At 53.8% G+C, this 15098-nt stretch overlaps 1 protein-coding gene across 1 annotated transcript; it reads right to left on the bottom strand.

The window, feature by feature from the left end:
* Positions 1-1055: 1055 nt before the first annotated feature.
* On the bottom strand, positions 1056-14791 carry MEX3A (mex-3 RNA binding family member A; the record flags this gene model as incomplete). The annotated part of the gene is made up of 2 exons (XM_082011608.1): positions 1056-2826; positions 14326-14791. 2 exons carry the CDS (start codon positions 14789-14791, stop codon positions 1721-1723), a joined length of 1572 nt encoding a protein of 523 aa, XP_081867734.1. The 3' UTR covers positions 1056-1720.
* Positions 14792-15098: the final 307 nt, after the last annotated feature.

Raw genomic sequence — 15098 nt, 5'->3', positions numbered from 1 at the left:
AGGTGCTTGATGAGTTAAGTGCCTATATATATATACACACATATATTTATAGATAGGTGTACTGGTACTTGATAGGTTAATCCAACACACATCTTTACCATCACAGCATTTTGGCATCCAGAGACTGGTTGAACAAACCTGATGATGTTAAGATGCTGGCTTGCATCTTGTGTGCATTGGCACAGAAGCCAGATTCGAAGCCCATCCTCTCCCACTTCCCAATGGTTTAAAAAGTATCTGATCTAACAAAACCAGGAGTCTTGAAATGATTAAAGGATGTTCAACAAGGCAAATTTTTTTTGTTTTGTTTCGTTCTGAAAAAAATATAATATATAAAAGTGGCCAACCTCAGGAAGATCCAGGAAAAGGACAGCTGAAGAGGTTTTGGTCCATAAAGAAATACTTTTTCTTCTTTTTTTTCCCCCACTCGGTTTTGGGTAACAAAAGTTTTGGTCCAGTTTAAAAACGACGACAACAAAATTATATATATAAACTCAGGGTTTTTTTGCTTTCTGTTGGGATGCATGTTGGTTTCGTATGGGCTCATCGCCTATATTGCATGATCGTCTTTCTTAGGTTTTGGTGTGATATATATATATTTTTAAGAAAAGAAAAGCACGATGTTATGTGTGTGTGTGCACGTGAGCATGCGTGTTGTGTGTAGCTGCAGCTGGCATCGCTTGGAAAAAAGGATGAAGAGTGAACTACGGAAACGCGGAAGTCGATACACTCCCCCCATGGATGGGAACTCAGGACTGCTTTTGAAATACCCTGTTAGTGACTCCTGATTCATCTGATGAACAAATCCCTGCTCGGATAAGGAAAAAAGAACAAAGTTCCAGACTCCACGGTGGCTCAGAATAATAAAATAAATGCTAATCGCCCAGTGTGATTCCAATAGGTTCTTCCAAACCTTCTTCAGTTTCACTGGCACCATTTTTATTTCTTCATCTTTTTTATTTTCTTTTTTTTGTGTTTTTTGTTTGCTTTTTTTTTTAGAAAAAAAGGAAAACAATAAAAGTTCTTTAGCTGCTGTGGTTTTTTTTGTTTAAATCTTTGAGGTAATACAGTTGTGCCCTCGTTCTAACAGGTTCCCAGAGGTTGATGGTTTCTTTTTCGTTTTTCTAAATCCCCGTCATCCGTTTTCCTTTCTTTCTATTTGTTTCTTTCTGAGCTCCCAGTTGGGCTGACATCCCTGGGGGGGAGGAGAGTAGGGGCTTCAGACCAAGATGAAGATTGAACGTGGCTGGAGGAGAAAGGCTGGCAGGGGCCTCCCCGCGTCCCTGCTCCTTTCCCTGTCCGATCGAGATGGCCTGGCTTGGTCAATGCAGAGAAGTCCCAATCTCACCACCAAAAAAAACTGAACTAAACCGCTTTGCTTGCGAGATCCGAGTGTGCGTTCAGAGTACTTGTTTTAAAAAAGACATTGCAGGCTGGAGCATCGTTCGCCCTTCAAAATTTCTGGCTTTGCTATTCATTTTAATTTTATTATTCACTTTTTTTTTTAAAAAATAACATACATTGCTTGTAAAATAATTTCTTTTTTTTCTTCTTCTTCTTCTTCTTTAAATTAATTTATTCTTTCATTCGTTTGTTCTTCAGATGTCATTATTATTATTATTATCATTATTATTATTATTATCATCATTTTTCTTTCCTGGACCCCCCCACGCTCCCTTCCTACCCCCACCCCCCCACCCCAATGCCCTGCTCTGTCTCTTTAGGAAAATATTCTAATGGCCTGAGTGGCTGCAGCGTGGCAAACTGGGCACTCTGGATCAGTCCTCTCACAGATCCTCACGGCACACTCCATGCAGAAGAGGTTGTGGCCGCACGGCACCAGAGCTGCCGTAACTTCGCTTTCAAAACACACCATGCACTCGCGGCTGCTGGAGACAGATGTCCGGGCAGCGGTAGTTGTCCCCAGCTTGGAAAATCCTTGGAGCGGTTCCCCCTGCGACCGCCTGGGGAGACCGGAGAGATTGGGCTCTTGGATGGAGGAGGACGGGGAGCGATGTGAATTTGGGTGGATGGCGCCGGTACTGCTGGACCGCTGCTGCTTCGAGAAGAGCACCGAGACGGGGTTGGTGTTCTCCTGCCCAGCCCACATCGGGGCACCCGACTCCGGCACCCCGTAATACAGATCTTGCTTGTTCACGCCATAGTTGGGGAAGAGGTAACCGTAATTGAAGTCGTTTTGGTCGTTCAGCCGGGGGGTCTCATAGACGGGGTCGACAGAGCAGTCGCCGATGCACCCCAGGCTGTTCTGCCGGAAGGTGGAGAGGGGCTTGCAGCCCGGCGCCGGCGTATGGACCCGCCAGGCCTCCGAGTAGCGGTTCTCCATGCCGGAGTCGGGGCTGCTGGAGAGGAAGTCGTTCTCGTTGTTGTACTCCAGGATCTTGCCCGTCCTCACCGCGATGTGGGTCTCAATCTCCTCCCGGGCACGCTCAACATTGCCCGGCGCACCAGTGATTTCAAAGACGGGGTCCCGGTCCCGGCTGGGCGTGATGATGTAGGTGTTGGTCTGCTGCTGGATCCGCTTGATTGTGGCTCCTTTGGGGCCCACCACCAAGCCCACCACGCGGTAGGGCACGCGCACCCGGATGGTGACTTGCCCCGGCAAGGTGGGAGCGCTGCCAAAAGTGGTGCCAGCCTTGTTGCGGGAGGCCCTGATCATGGAGAAGTGCTCCGCAGCGGAGATGATCTCCCGCCGGGCCATGGCCACGTCTTCCCGCCGTCCCGTCACCATGAAGACCGGCTCCTCACCCCGCACTGGAGTCTTGATGTAGGTGTTGGTCTTCGCCCGCAGGGCTTTGATCTTGCAGCCTTGAGGAAGAGAGAGAAAACAAGGCAGGGAGGTTAGAGAGGCTGTCCCGCCGCCCTCCCCTCTCCTCAGGACACCAGGCTGAGTTGCCATGTTCTCAGCAGGCCCTGCACCACACAGCAGCCACCGCCCGGGGACCTAAAATGAGGGAAAGGCCATTTGCCGCCTGACCCTGACTGGAGAAATGCCAGAGGAAGGTTTCCCCCTCACCAGCTCCAGACAGCTCCTCCCTCAGGAGGACCCCGCTCCCTCATCCTCAGGCAGGTGTCGCCATTTTGCATGCAGCCCCCCACCACACAACCCCCCTCAGCCGCCTCCCCGAAACCAGCCACTCCTCAGCAATCACCCCTCAGAGATCTCCCCTTCACACACCCACAAGCACCAGGGCGCTGGGGAGGGGGAGCAGGATTCAAGCCCTCCCCACGGGGTTCCCTGTGAGGAAGCCTGTCGCTGCTGAGGCCCAGGCCCTGCCATGCCGCCCCTCAGAGAAGATGGCCGCCCTGCTCCCCTCTCGTCAGAGTAGCTCTTGGGACAGGAAGGATTCGGCTGACACACAGGGCTGCGAGAGAAGCCGGAGATGACAGCAGAAATCAGGGGGACGCTGAGTCCATGGACAGGCATGGCCGATGAGGAGCCCCTTCGCTATGCTGCACCAGCTCACGGGGAGCACGAGGGGAAAGACGTCTGCCATAACTCAAGAGAGCAGAGTCCTCCACGGGGACTTCTGTCCTACTCTGGAGCTTTTGGGGTGAATCTGGTGTGACCCGGGTCACTTCTGGAGGGCCAAGTTTGGGGGGGGGTAGCAGAGATGCAGCAATCTGGGTTGGCCATCTCAGATATGGTGCGACCACAAGCATCGGCACCGCTAGAAGGGCGCCAGTATTTGCTTTGGGGTCAAAACAGCAAGAAACGGGGCAGGGCTTCCCCGCCACGTCCATGCAGAGCCCCACTGCAGGCTGTGCGCCGACCCCTGCTCCAGACGCTCACCAGGAGCCACGGCGAAGGCACGGCGGTGGCTGCCCGGGGAGGGGAGACCACCCAGCCAAGGGCTGTTTTGCCCTTGACTCTCCACCTGGTTTGAGAAAACACCGATGGCCGCAGGCCTCCCCACCACAGCGGTCCGGGCGTGCGGACCCTTTCCTGAGGTCGCCTGCCATGCCAGTGCTTTTGTATATCAGTATTCACCTCCCTGGAGCCCACCAAGCCCACCCCCCGGTTCCTTACAGCTCAGAAAACATCTTTCTGCTCTTCCAAAAAAGGGAAGAGACTTTTCAGTGTGTTTTGGCTTCCAAATCGTTTTTTAGAAGGGTTTAGAGCCAGTTGTATGACTCCAGGTTCCTAGATGACACTAGGATGTCATCAAGCAACTAAATATTTTTACAGATGTGGCACAGTTTTCTAAATCACTTCTGGAAACCCTCCCTGCTGCTGTCCCTCTGATCCCTCTCTCCAAAAGCCTTACTCGGTGCCTGGAGGCATTTTCAAAGCCTGGCACCAAGATTCCATGCAGACTGCCACTTCCTCGGGGGGGGGGCTTTGCTCTAAGCTTGGGTCTCTAAGAAAAATTAAAAAACGTGAATCTCCAGGGCACCGCGTTTCTCCTAGTGCAGATGGGGTAAGGCGAGCCTTTTGCCCTGGTTTCCCAAGGATTCAGGTGTCTGACTCAGGACTCATGGAACAAGAGGATAAGGATACGGCTTTGAAACCTCTGTAAGATCCCCCACCTCCTCCCCACCTCATCTTCTCTCCCCAGGATCTCATCTCTTGTCCTCTCCTCTGACCATCTGACACCAGCAAGTTATCCTCAACATACGACACTGACATCATACTTTAACACAAGATGACCCGCAAACGATGCTTCTGCAACCAAGAAACAAGATTTCTCAGCTCGTGGGCTGGAACATTATTATTTATACAGATCCTAATAAATAATATCTCTCCTGGCTGGGAGTTCAGGGCTGCCACTCAGTGCTGCCACTTACCTGCAGCTCGTCTCACGAGAGACAGACTTGTGACATCGGGGTATTTACAGGAACGTAACGATCCCACCACCACGTATCATTAGCAAGAATCGAACCCTGCACCTCTAGTGATAAAAACAGAGCCTTGTGCCACTACAGCTGACAAGAATAACTCCCCGCACTCGCAGCGGTGGCGGGCGCCGCACATGGTACCAACCGATAGTCACAGCTGCACAAAGCATGCTCAGCCTGACAGGTCACACTCGCATCTCGCGACGTCGCACGGGCACGGGGATGCAGCCTCGTCAAACTGCAGGAGACTGCGCGAACGTGAAACCTCCCGGCATAACTTCGAAACCCCACCACCCATCAGAGGGTCTTGGTGTAGGACACGTGCCGGTAAATCCTGACTTCGCTGTCGACTCCCAGTGCGACTTTTAACTGCTCAGAGCTACTTCAGCTCTCTGAGCCTCAGTCCCCCGTTTGTGGAATGGGAAGAATAGCTGTCTCTTGCTCTCTGTTACTGCAAAACTTCCTATAATATTTAGCATTGCGATGCTGCTGCATTAAACCCATCTCTAAGCCACTAATTTCACGTTCCTGGGGAAGGGAAATGCTAGATCTGACCCAGACAAGAAGCTGGGCAAATCCCCCAAATCCAAACCAAATCCACCCCTTGCCAAGTCCAAACGTAGCTCACGTTACTCCCCTCTGAGTTTGCACCCTGAAGTATATTTTCAGCGCTTTGTTTAGCAAAGTTTCTAAACAGTTGATGTGGACTGATGCTCATCTACGGTCTCATACTATTAGTACTTGGGAAACTCAAAGAACAGGACTTTATGGTGCCAGGCACGACACAACCGTAGACTAAAACCATGCAGACAAAATCACAGAATAAAGGTTCATCCCAAGGAGCCTGTGCAGGGCAGGATAAAACCACGAGCGGTCATCTACGCCCTGCTGCAGCCCCAGGGCAGGGTCGGCTCTCCCTGACCCATCCCTGGCAGACATTTCCCTGCTCCGCTCCTATGCTGCTCGCGCCAAAGATGGAGATTCCATCTTAGGAAGATTAACCTAGATGCCACCATTTCCCCAGGGATATCACCGGAGCGTTGCACGGAAAGGAAGGGGGTGTTAGCGGCAAGCATCCACGCTGAAAATGACTCCCGTGCATCACCCCGGACAGAAGTGGCGTTTGCTGAATTCCTCAGCGACCCACGTTCTGCCTCCCAGGAGCGCGAGGCTTGCTCTCGTTTGCAAAAGGACCTCAGGTAGGCGTTTGTCAGGGCTGGGCTCGGGCTCGGCGTTTTTTTGAAGCCATGGGACAACGACTGTGTGTGGCGTGAGAGGGATCTGAGCCCCGAACGACAGGAAACAATCAAGGAGGTGACACGGAGGGTCAGGCAAGCAGAGCAGCGACAAAGGACAGGGGCTCCATGCTGGGGACAGATGGAGGGAAACGGTGGCGAGGAATACACATGAATGAGGGCAAACGTAAGCGAGTTACACGAGCTGGAGAGGGTGGGAGGGAGTTGGGGATGGAGGACAGGCGACGGAAATTGAGGGAGAGGCATGCCGTGATCCCTCCGAGGGAGGAGAATTCGGGGTGTGGAGGCAAAGGAGAGACACCCCAAACGGCGAAAGGGAGACGGGCAAGGAGAGAGCATGGCGAGAGGGGGAGGGAGGATGCAGGAACGGACAAAAGGACGCATGGTGCAGTCGATGGTGTGAGAAGCAGGGGGAGGAGGAGGGAGGGTCTCCGTGCAGGCCTGCAGACAGGAAAGCCAGCTTTGCAGAGACAGACAGATGGGGGATCCTGTGCTTAAAAACTGGAGAAAACAAGCCCACAGGAAATTAGACCCAACTCCATCAAGACCAGCAGCCCAGCGGGTTCAGTGGCCCAGATCTCTAGCAGCTCTAAGTTGGTGCAGACAACAGGCCAAGCCATCAGCAGTATAAATCCAGATAACTCTACCAACTTCCAAGAGAGCCACACTGATTTACATCGTTAGGCTGGGCTTAAATCTGATTTACCCACTTAGTGCCAAGGCTGCCAGCCCATCTCAACCCCAACCCTGACCTTGCTTTGCACAACTAGATAGCGGCTGAGCCTTCTTTGACATTGCCCCGTTTCTGATAGAGCACAGCCAGATCAGGATGTGGCCCTTTATATCCTTGGAAAGATGAGTAGCACGGTCCTATGTGTTTTTTTCAAATTAAATTTGTCCTGTATGCTTTTTTTTAAATGAAAGGCTTTCTTCATGTGTAACTGAAATTTGAAAACAACATGCAACAAATCGCTTTACTCGGTGGATTATTAAAAAGGGGAGAGAACTGCTTAGTAGGGGGTGTTAAAAATGTAAAACCAAGAAGAGAAAAGGACCTGCAGAAACTAAAATAATATATAACTTTGCTGTAGTGTTCTACCCTTTAAGGCAGTGTGCAGACATCAGCTAATTGATCCCTGGCAGACTCCTGCCAGCTACATTTTTATATTAGAGAGTATTAAGCCCTTTCTTGTTGTGTTTCCACTACCTCGCTTCTATTATTCTGGTTTTTGCCAATAACAGAGATCCCAAAGCATTTTGCAAAGGAGGCTTGTATGATAATTTCCTCCTTCCACTCCTTTTTCTTTTTAACTCCAGTTAACTGATTGCCAATTGACTCAAAGTAAACGCGTTTGCAAATTACCCTAGTTAAGTCACACATGTTAACATACAGGAGCAAACCCTTGAGGACTGTCGAGCCTCCAGCACCCAGACCAGTTAGTTATCTAACTGGAATTAATCCGCAGGGCAGCTAGCTCTGGCTACAAACAAATAAATAAATCGAGTCTAGACATTGCCAAACTGAGGGGCGGGCAGGCGGAATCGGGGAGATTTGGGTGCACAGCCACATTCTATTCTCTGCTTACCCCTCCACCAGGGGTAATGCATCAAAATCCATCAAAACTAACAGAGAAGGCTTCAAGAGCTTGGTCCGCTTGTCCAGCTAAGGCAACTGCTCTTGAGGGCAACAAGGGTTGTTGGATGTTGTAGGATGCATCTGATCCGACTGCCGTTTACTTTGCACGAACCCAGCCCAAATCTCTTCTCACTCGGAGTGGCATAAAACCAACGTGCTTCCATGGGACCTCACCGTGGTTTGCACCGAAGCTCCCATGTACTGTGCTGGCAGCATGAAAGGCCGGAGCAGTCAACGGGATGGATACGCCCGCCGCACCACGCACGGCGTAAACGCCAGCAGCAGGACAGCGCAACGGAAAATGCAGCCATGCCTATTGGAGTAGTTCCACCGGATATTATCCTTCAGTGTGAATTCAAAGTTAAACCCGCTGACGACCTTCTCCTTACTGCTGCTAGAAGGCCAGATCCTGCACAGGTACACACTGCTACTGATGCAGTCTAAACAGTCTTACCCGGCACAAACTGGCACACCTCCAGCATGTGCCAGTTTATGCCTTGAAGTGTGGGCTTCACCTGAAAGCATCAGAGGTGCTGTACCAGCTTACAGCAAACAGCTAAGGATCCAGCCCCGAGGTGGGGTTTTTTGTTTGGTTGGTTTTTTTGTGGTTTGGTGGTGTTTTTTGGTTTTGGGGTTTTTTTAAATACACCACACAAATCACTCCAGGTCCTTATATTTCTTGTTTTCATCAGATACAAAATTATGTCTACAGACAAAAGATTTTTACCCTCTTCTCATTTATACTAAGGCACCTTTACACTGCACTGGTATAAATTACACCTGTAAATACCCCACTTAGGACATTTTGACATTGCCGGTGTGCTAGAAGAGAGCCTAAGGGCAAATTAGGACGAGGTCTTTTTTCTGTTGTAGTCATAAAATTAAAGAGGACCATAAAATAAACAACCCTCAAATATCTCTGGTAAGGTGGGGCATTCTTCTTCCATTTAAGATGAAAGCCATGTTAAAAGACAAGCACACAAAGAACATTACAAATAAACCCTCCTGAATATCTGTGGGATAAGATTTTGCTGCATTGAAAATCTGATGAAAGTGGTGTCAAAAAACACAAATGCACACAAAAGGACCACAAACAAACAACTAAATCCCTTTGCATTGAGGTTTTATTGTACTGATGATGCAAGTTGTGTTTACAAGAAAGGGGGAAAAAAACCCCAACACACTACCACGCCACGAAAATAAGCAACCACCTCATTTCAGTGCCGCGATTTCAAGCTTTTTCATGCAGTGGTGAAAGTTGTTTATCAAAAAAAAAGGGGGGGGGGGGAAAAAACCAAAACAGAAAAAGCAACGCGACCCAAAAGCAACAACCCAGCTGCCACAGACAATCGCTGCCTTGTTGTGCGGCGGAGGAAAGTTGGGAACTCGGGTTGGAAGCCCCCAGCCCCGAACAGCCGCTCTCCGCCAGCAATGCATCGCATCGGGGTGGGTGTGACCGCGGCCCCCTGCATGGCACAATCCTGCCGCGGCCCCGCGGCACACGCTCGGAGCCGGACGGCGCGCGGGGGAAAGCGGGGCAAGGCGAGCCAGTGGGGGGGACGCAGGAGGAGGGGGCTGCGAGACAAAGGCAGGAACGGGGGGTGGGGGCCCCCACCCAACGCCAGCACGCTTTCCCACTGCCCTAGATTCCGGACGGCTGCTCTGCGGCGCGGTTCACTCGGTCAGCGCGGCATCCAGCAGCCGGATCCGATGCGCGGAGCGTGCGTGTCTCCCTAGAAAATTCCCTTTGTCTGTCTCCCAGACCCATTTTCTCCTCCCACCTCTAGTTCAAGCCACACAAAGTCGATCCCATTCTGCACTTTTCCCTGGTGTAAATTCAGATGGATTCTCATTAACGCTTTATAACAATCCGACACCGGCTGCAATTTCTCTCTCCCTTTAAAGGCCCGTCTCAAGCTGCTGGAGCGGCATAAGGAGGTTGGTTTTCAGGCCCCACCAGACCCGGTGGCTTTAGCTCCAAGATTTACACGAAGCAAACAGACAACAGGATCTGACCCCCTCGCTGCTTCTCGGATGCTGTACATCCACCTCCACATGGTGGGTGGGGGAGCTGCAATCATCAGACTTCCTCAATGAAAAAGGCTTCTTTGGACTATTTTTAAATGCTGAAAACATTAGAGCATGTTTGGAGCTACACAAAGAGCCCAATCACCTGGGGTTAGTGGGGCCTCTTGTTATTTGACTTCACCTTGCCAAGAAAGAGCAATTTATGTTAAGCTTCTCTCTCACATAATCTCATTCCTGTTGACAACAGGCTAGTTAGAGCAGGCTGGGAGATGCTTCATCAAAGGGTGTCTCTGGGTGCAGGTGACAATGGATGCTACTATTGATGATGAGAGCAAAAATACTCTTACAGGGAAGGTTCCTGCTGGGAGTGGGCGGCTAGCACTGTCGTGTTCCGCGCAGCAGGGAAGCCAAACTGACCCACTACCTTCTCCCCACGCCTGTACACACTAGGCACACAAAGAACCATGACCACATCTCCCTAACCATGAGATCCAGTCTTAAACGTGCCCCGCTTACGAGTCCAGCAGCCTCTTCCCTGGCTCTGCTGACAGCAGCCCAGTTTGTCAGTGGGAGCAGATTTAACACTGGCAGAAAAGCCAGATACACATCTTCATCAGGCTGATCTACACCTGCCTCGGGTGACTTCTAGGGAAGAATCTGGACATCTCAGACGGCTGTGCCCCTACGTTCACAGTCTGAACGGCCAAAGCACGACACCTTTAGACACTCTCCACGCTTCCCGGCATCTCTCCCATCTCAACTCACACCCTTGGGTTGCAAGAACCTTTTCCTTTGCAACTCCCTTGGTGCCCCACCATCTTCCCAAAAACCACCTGCAAACAACTTCAGTGCTTTGTCTTTACACCCTGGCAAATTTATCTGCGTAGCTCTGAGAACACACACAGTCCCGGAAAGGGTGTTGCAGGGAAGATGCCCACAGGAAGAGTCAGCAGATGAATACAAGAGCCACCAAGCACCCCAATGCACCACGCAGGCTCCAGAACCAGGGAGCACCATGCACGCCACGGCACGTGCCAGGAGGTTCAGCCACCCAAGGTCAGCACAGCTGGAGTTCACGCTCTTGCCACACACCAAGGGAAGGGGAGAACGATCTGCAGCAGCCGCAACACAGGCAGAGACATCCCCGCTCCTCACCCTAGCAGCAACAGGAGGGCATGCATGGAGGTCATGGCTCTACTTCCAGCCGTAGAAGGGAAGTCATTGCCAACCATGGCCGGGGGCAGAGTGGAAGAGGTCATAAACATCAGTCAAAGGGATCGTTATGACTTTAGCCCCTCATCCTTCCTTTCCCAGTTTCCTCTCCTTCAATTTGCAAAGCGGTCCTCGGCACATCCCTCCAGCCACCCAGCTCTCCACTGCGGACCCTGGGGCGCCACGCTGGAGGAGCAGCTCTCAGCACCTGTCCGGCCAATTCCCGCACAGTCCCGCTTTCAGCGCTCCATGGTTCCTCACAGTGAGTCCCCCATCCCACCCAGCTAGCGGTCGCTGCTCGAAGTCAGCGCACAAAGCGGCACCACCGCGAACTCGAGCGAGGTTTCCAGCACGCGATTGGCTCCGCAAGGACACGTTAACAGTTCCTGGGGAAAGCAGGGAGCAGCCAAGCACAGGTTTAGCTCCTGCAGCATCTCTCGTTCAAAGTGGAGCCACCCCCTCTGCCACAATTAAACCTCTTCGCAAATCACACAAACGTTCCAATAAAAATATATGGGGCTTGCCCCTTTACACTCTTCTGGCAAAGTAAAGGGCAGTCTTATGGCAGGTGGAAATCCCACTGCCAGATGGGTGTAAAAGGGCCCCCGTGCCCTGATCCAGGCCTCTTACATCCATACGTGTCAGTAAGGTCCACTTTCAAAGGCAGTAGCTATTATTTTAAAATAATATGAAGGAACAGTATGGTTCATCAGATCAGAAAATATTAAGTTAAAGAAAAAGCTCAACCCTGTTACCAATTAAAGCCCTGAAATAATTTTTATTTTACAAATACATTTTTTTCCGCTCCTCTTTTTTCCAGGATGTTCATCACCCTATTCACAAGTACCCATAAAACACTCATTTCCTTAGAAAACCATCAGCCCCATGAGCAGTATTCCCAAGGAGGTGACAATCTGCAGTTTCTGGCTTCGCCCTGGGGATTCGTGGTCAGGCATCCATGAGAGCGCAGGATTCAGCCCCCCAGGGTGCCCTGCACCCAGCTCCATCTGAGAGCAGACCCTCATAATCCAGCCTTCCACACAAAAACAAGACCCAGGAGACATTCCTATAGGCCTTTAAAAATAAGTGCGGGCCACAATCTCTGCTGGAGTAAAGAGCTGTGGCTGCGGGGGCTCTGCTGAAGCAATCTCGGTTTCTACCAGCACAAGCTGCGGCCCACCCGCCTCTCTAAAGGGGCACAGCTTACACTGCCTGACCCACGAACTGACGGCGCTGCCGAGTCCGCCTCGCCGGGGCTCTGGCCCGCTGACATTTCCCGGTTTCCCAGATGTGGGAAAGCCCTCACACACACACACAGAGACAAAAAATGGTGGAAAAAATCCAGGTCTCCACGTTCCTCTCCATCACTCCAGCCACAACGGGCATGCCGCTGCGTACCGAACACATCGAAACACACCCCCTTCTCGGGAGTTTGGGGCAGCAGTGAGATCCAGGAAGAAAATAGCCTGGGCACCTCCCGCATCATCTAACGTTTCCCCTTGATTCCGCCTGCCGAATCCTCTCTCTTTTCTAACTTTATTAAACAAAGGGGGCCTGATTCTCCACGGCCTTGCACCCACCAGTACAGAATCGGTGTGCAGCCCCGCCATTTCTGGCTGCGCTCAGCTCGCAGCGGTGTAAAAGCACCACGGGGAGGATCAGGCCCAGCGGGGGGGATCTTCTCGGCCGTACCTTCACCCCCTTCTCCAGTCCCCGTTGCCCCAACTCCCTGGCACAGGGGCCACGATCCCAGCACAGGGGTGGGGAAGCCAGAGCAAGAGCCCTTCCCTCCGCTGCAGACGCCCTAAGTTTTGGGGAAGACAGCACGCCCCCGCGTCCCTGCTCGCTCTCCATCCCAGCGTGGGGACTGGCCTCTGGCTTCACGGGTGGGAGAGAGCCGAGGCCCCATTGTTCCCGTAACATGCTCCAGCGTAACAATGCACAGCCATTAGCCATTTGTATCCCCCTCCCCATGGCTTCCCCTTGCCCACCTCAGCCCCTGCACATCCATCCCCTCCTGGGAGCCACCCCCCCATGTCAAACTGCAACCCCCCCTGCTCGGGCGATTTCAATTCCCAACCCACGAGGAAGCATCTGGATTTGGAGCCGCAGTCGCTGCCCATCACACTTCCAGCGCGTCAAGTTACTTGCTTAGAGAAAGAAAAAAAAAAAAATTCCCACTTAGCCACACTATTATTATTTTTTTTCCTCTGTAAGCGACACAAAACTTCTCTCGCCAGCCCCATGTTTTAACCCTGCAACGGTTCCCGCAATGCCCACGGGCAGCTCGGCGGAGCTGCCCTCCCCGCAGCGCACCTCGCCCCCACACGCACACTCGGGAGCCCGGAGCGGTGGGGGTGGGCGAGGGGTGACTTAAGAGTGGGTGTGGTGTGTGTATATATATATATATATAATTTTTTTTTTTTTAAAGCCCTCCTCCATTCCACCTCGCTCCGAACAGAGCCGCAAGGAGAACAAAAGCATCACTGTCGCGGAGCGTGGTCAGCGGCGGGGCCGGGCGGCGGAGGCGTGCGCGGGGCCCACGCGGGACGCTCGGGTGGCCCGCTCCGGGGTCCCTGCCAGTCACATGGTTGCAGAAGGAGTTCAACTTCCATTAATCGGTTGTTTGGACCCGTGCTAGGCCCGGCAGCTCGCCCGCCCGGCCCCGGCGAGCCCCGGCACAACCACACCCCCTCGCTCCGCCGAACCCAACAAAGGGGATTTTTCTCCCCCCGGCGCCGAGCGCGGCCGGGGCGCGGGGAGCTGGGGCCGGGCTGCGCCGGCAGCCAGCCCGGCTCTCTCCTTTCCTCCTCCCGCTTGATTTTCCTTTTTTTTTCTTTTTTCTTTCTTTTTTTTTTTTTTTTTTTTTTTTTGAAGGAGGAGGGCGGGGAGCGCGGTTCAGGAACAGCTCTTTCGCAGAACCGGAGGAGCGACGGGCTTGGGGCTCCGGTGCAGGCAGCCGGACAAGCCCACGCAGGCATTCCGATAGATTTTCCCCCCAAGCCTCCCAAAAAAGCCCCCCGGCGCGAAGAGTGGCGGCCCGCCCGCCGCCCCGGGGGTCCCGCTGCGCCCGCGGGGGAGGCGGGCCGCCCCCTCCGCTTTGTCCCCGGTGGGGCTGAGCCGGCCGGGGCGCGGGTGCCCGCCCGGCCGCGGCCCCGAACAATGGGAGGGAGGGAGGGAGCGGCGAGGGGCGAGCCATGGGGGAAGTTGGCGGGGCGGTCCCCAGCCCTCCCCGCCGCGGGGATGCCGCGGGCGGCGGGGGAAGTTTCCTGAGGAAGGGGCCCGGCCGGGCGGGGGGTCCGGCGGCCGGGCGGGGACCCGCGCCCCGGTGCTCACCTTGCCGGCCCACGATCTCGGCCACGTGCTCGGAGCTGGGCACCGGGACGCACTCGGTGGTGTTGGAGCTGCTCTTGAGCCGCAGCTCGGCCTCCTTGTACAGCGCGCACAACTTGGGCTCCGCCGCCCCGGCGCTGGGCGCCGACGAGCCCTTCGGGGCCGGCGGCGGCGGCGGCGGCGGTGGCGGCGGCTGCTGCGGCGGCGGCGGCGGCGGCGGGGGCTGCTGCGGCGGCGGCGGCGGCGGGTTATTGTTGTTGTTGTTGCTGTCCTCCACCAGCACCACGGCGGAGGAGGAGGAGGAGGAGGAAGGCTCGCCTAGCCCCAGCAGGCAGAGCTGGTCCAGGGCGAGCTGCAGCGCCCGGTCATCCTCCAGCAGCGCTCTGTCTTTGCCGCTCCCACCGAAACAGCCTAAATCGCCGAAACCCCCGTTCCTTTCCATTATCCCTGGTACTACCAGGCTAGGCATGGCTAACAAAGACTTGAGAGGGGGTTGGGTGGTGGTGGTTGGTTGGGGAGGGGGGGGTGTGAGAGCGAGAGGAGGGGAGTGGGGGGGGGACACAAAGAGCTCGGGAGGGAGAAGGGAAAAAAAAAAAGGCAGAGGGAGAGAAACAGACAGAGAAAAGGACCCTCCGCCCACCTCCCCTCCGCCTGGCCAAGCCCCTTTCTCTCTGTAACCCGAGCTCCCTCGCCCAGGCACTTCCAGCCCGCCGGGGTCCCCCCGCCGCCGCCTCCGCCCCCGGCTCGCAGCCGCCGGCGGGGTGTGCGGAGGGCCG

The sequence above is a fragment of the Phaethon aethereus genome (assembly GCF_964289735.1).
Source record: "Phaethon aethereus genome assembly, chromosome: 28".
Classification (NCBI taxonomy): domain Eukaryota; kingdom Metazoa; phylum Chordata; class Aves; order Phaethontiformes; family Phaethontidae; genus Phaethon; species Phaethon aethereus.
The sequence above is the reverse complement of the archived record's forward strand: the minus strand, read 5'-3'. Positions and strand labels throughout refer to the sequence as shown.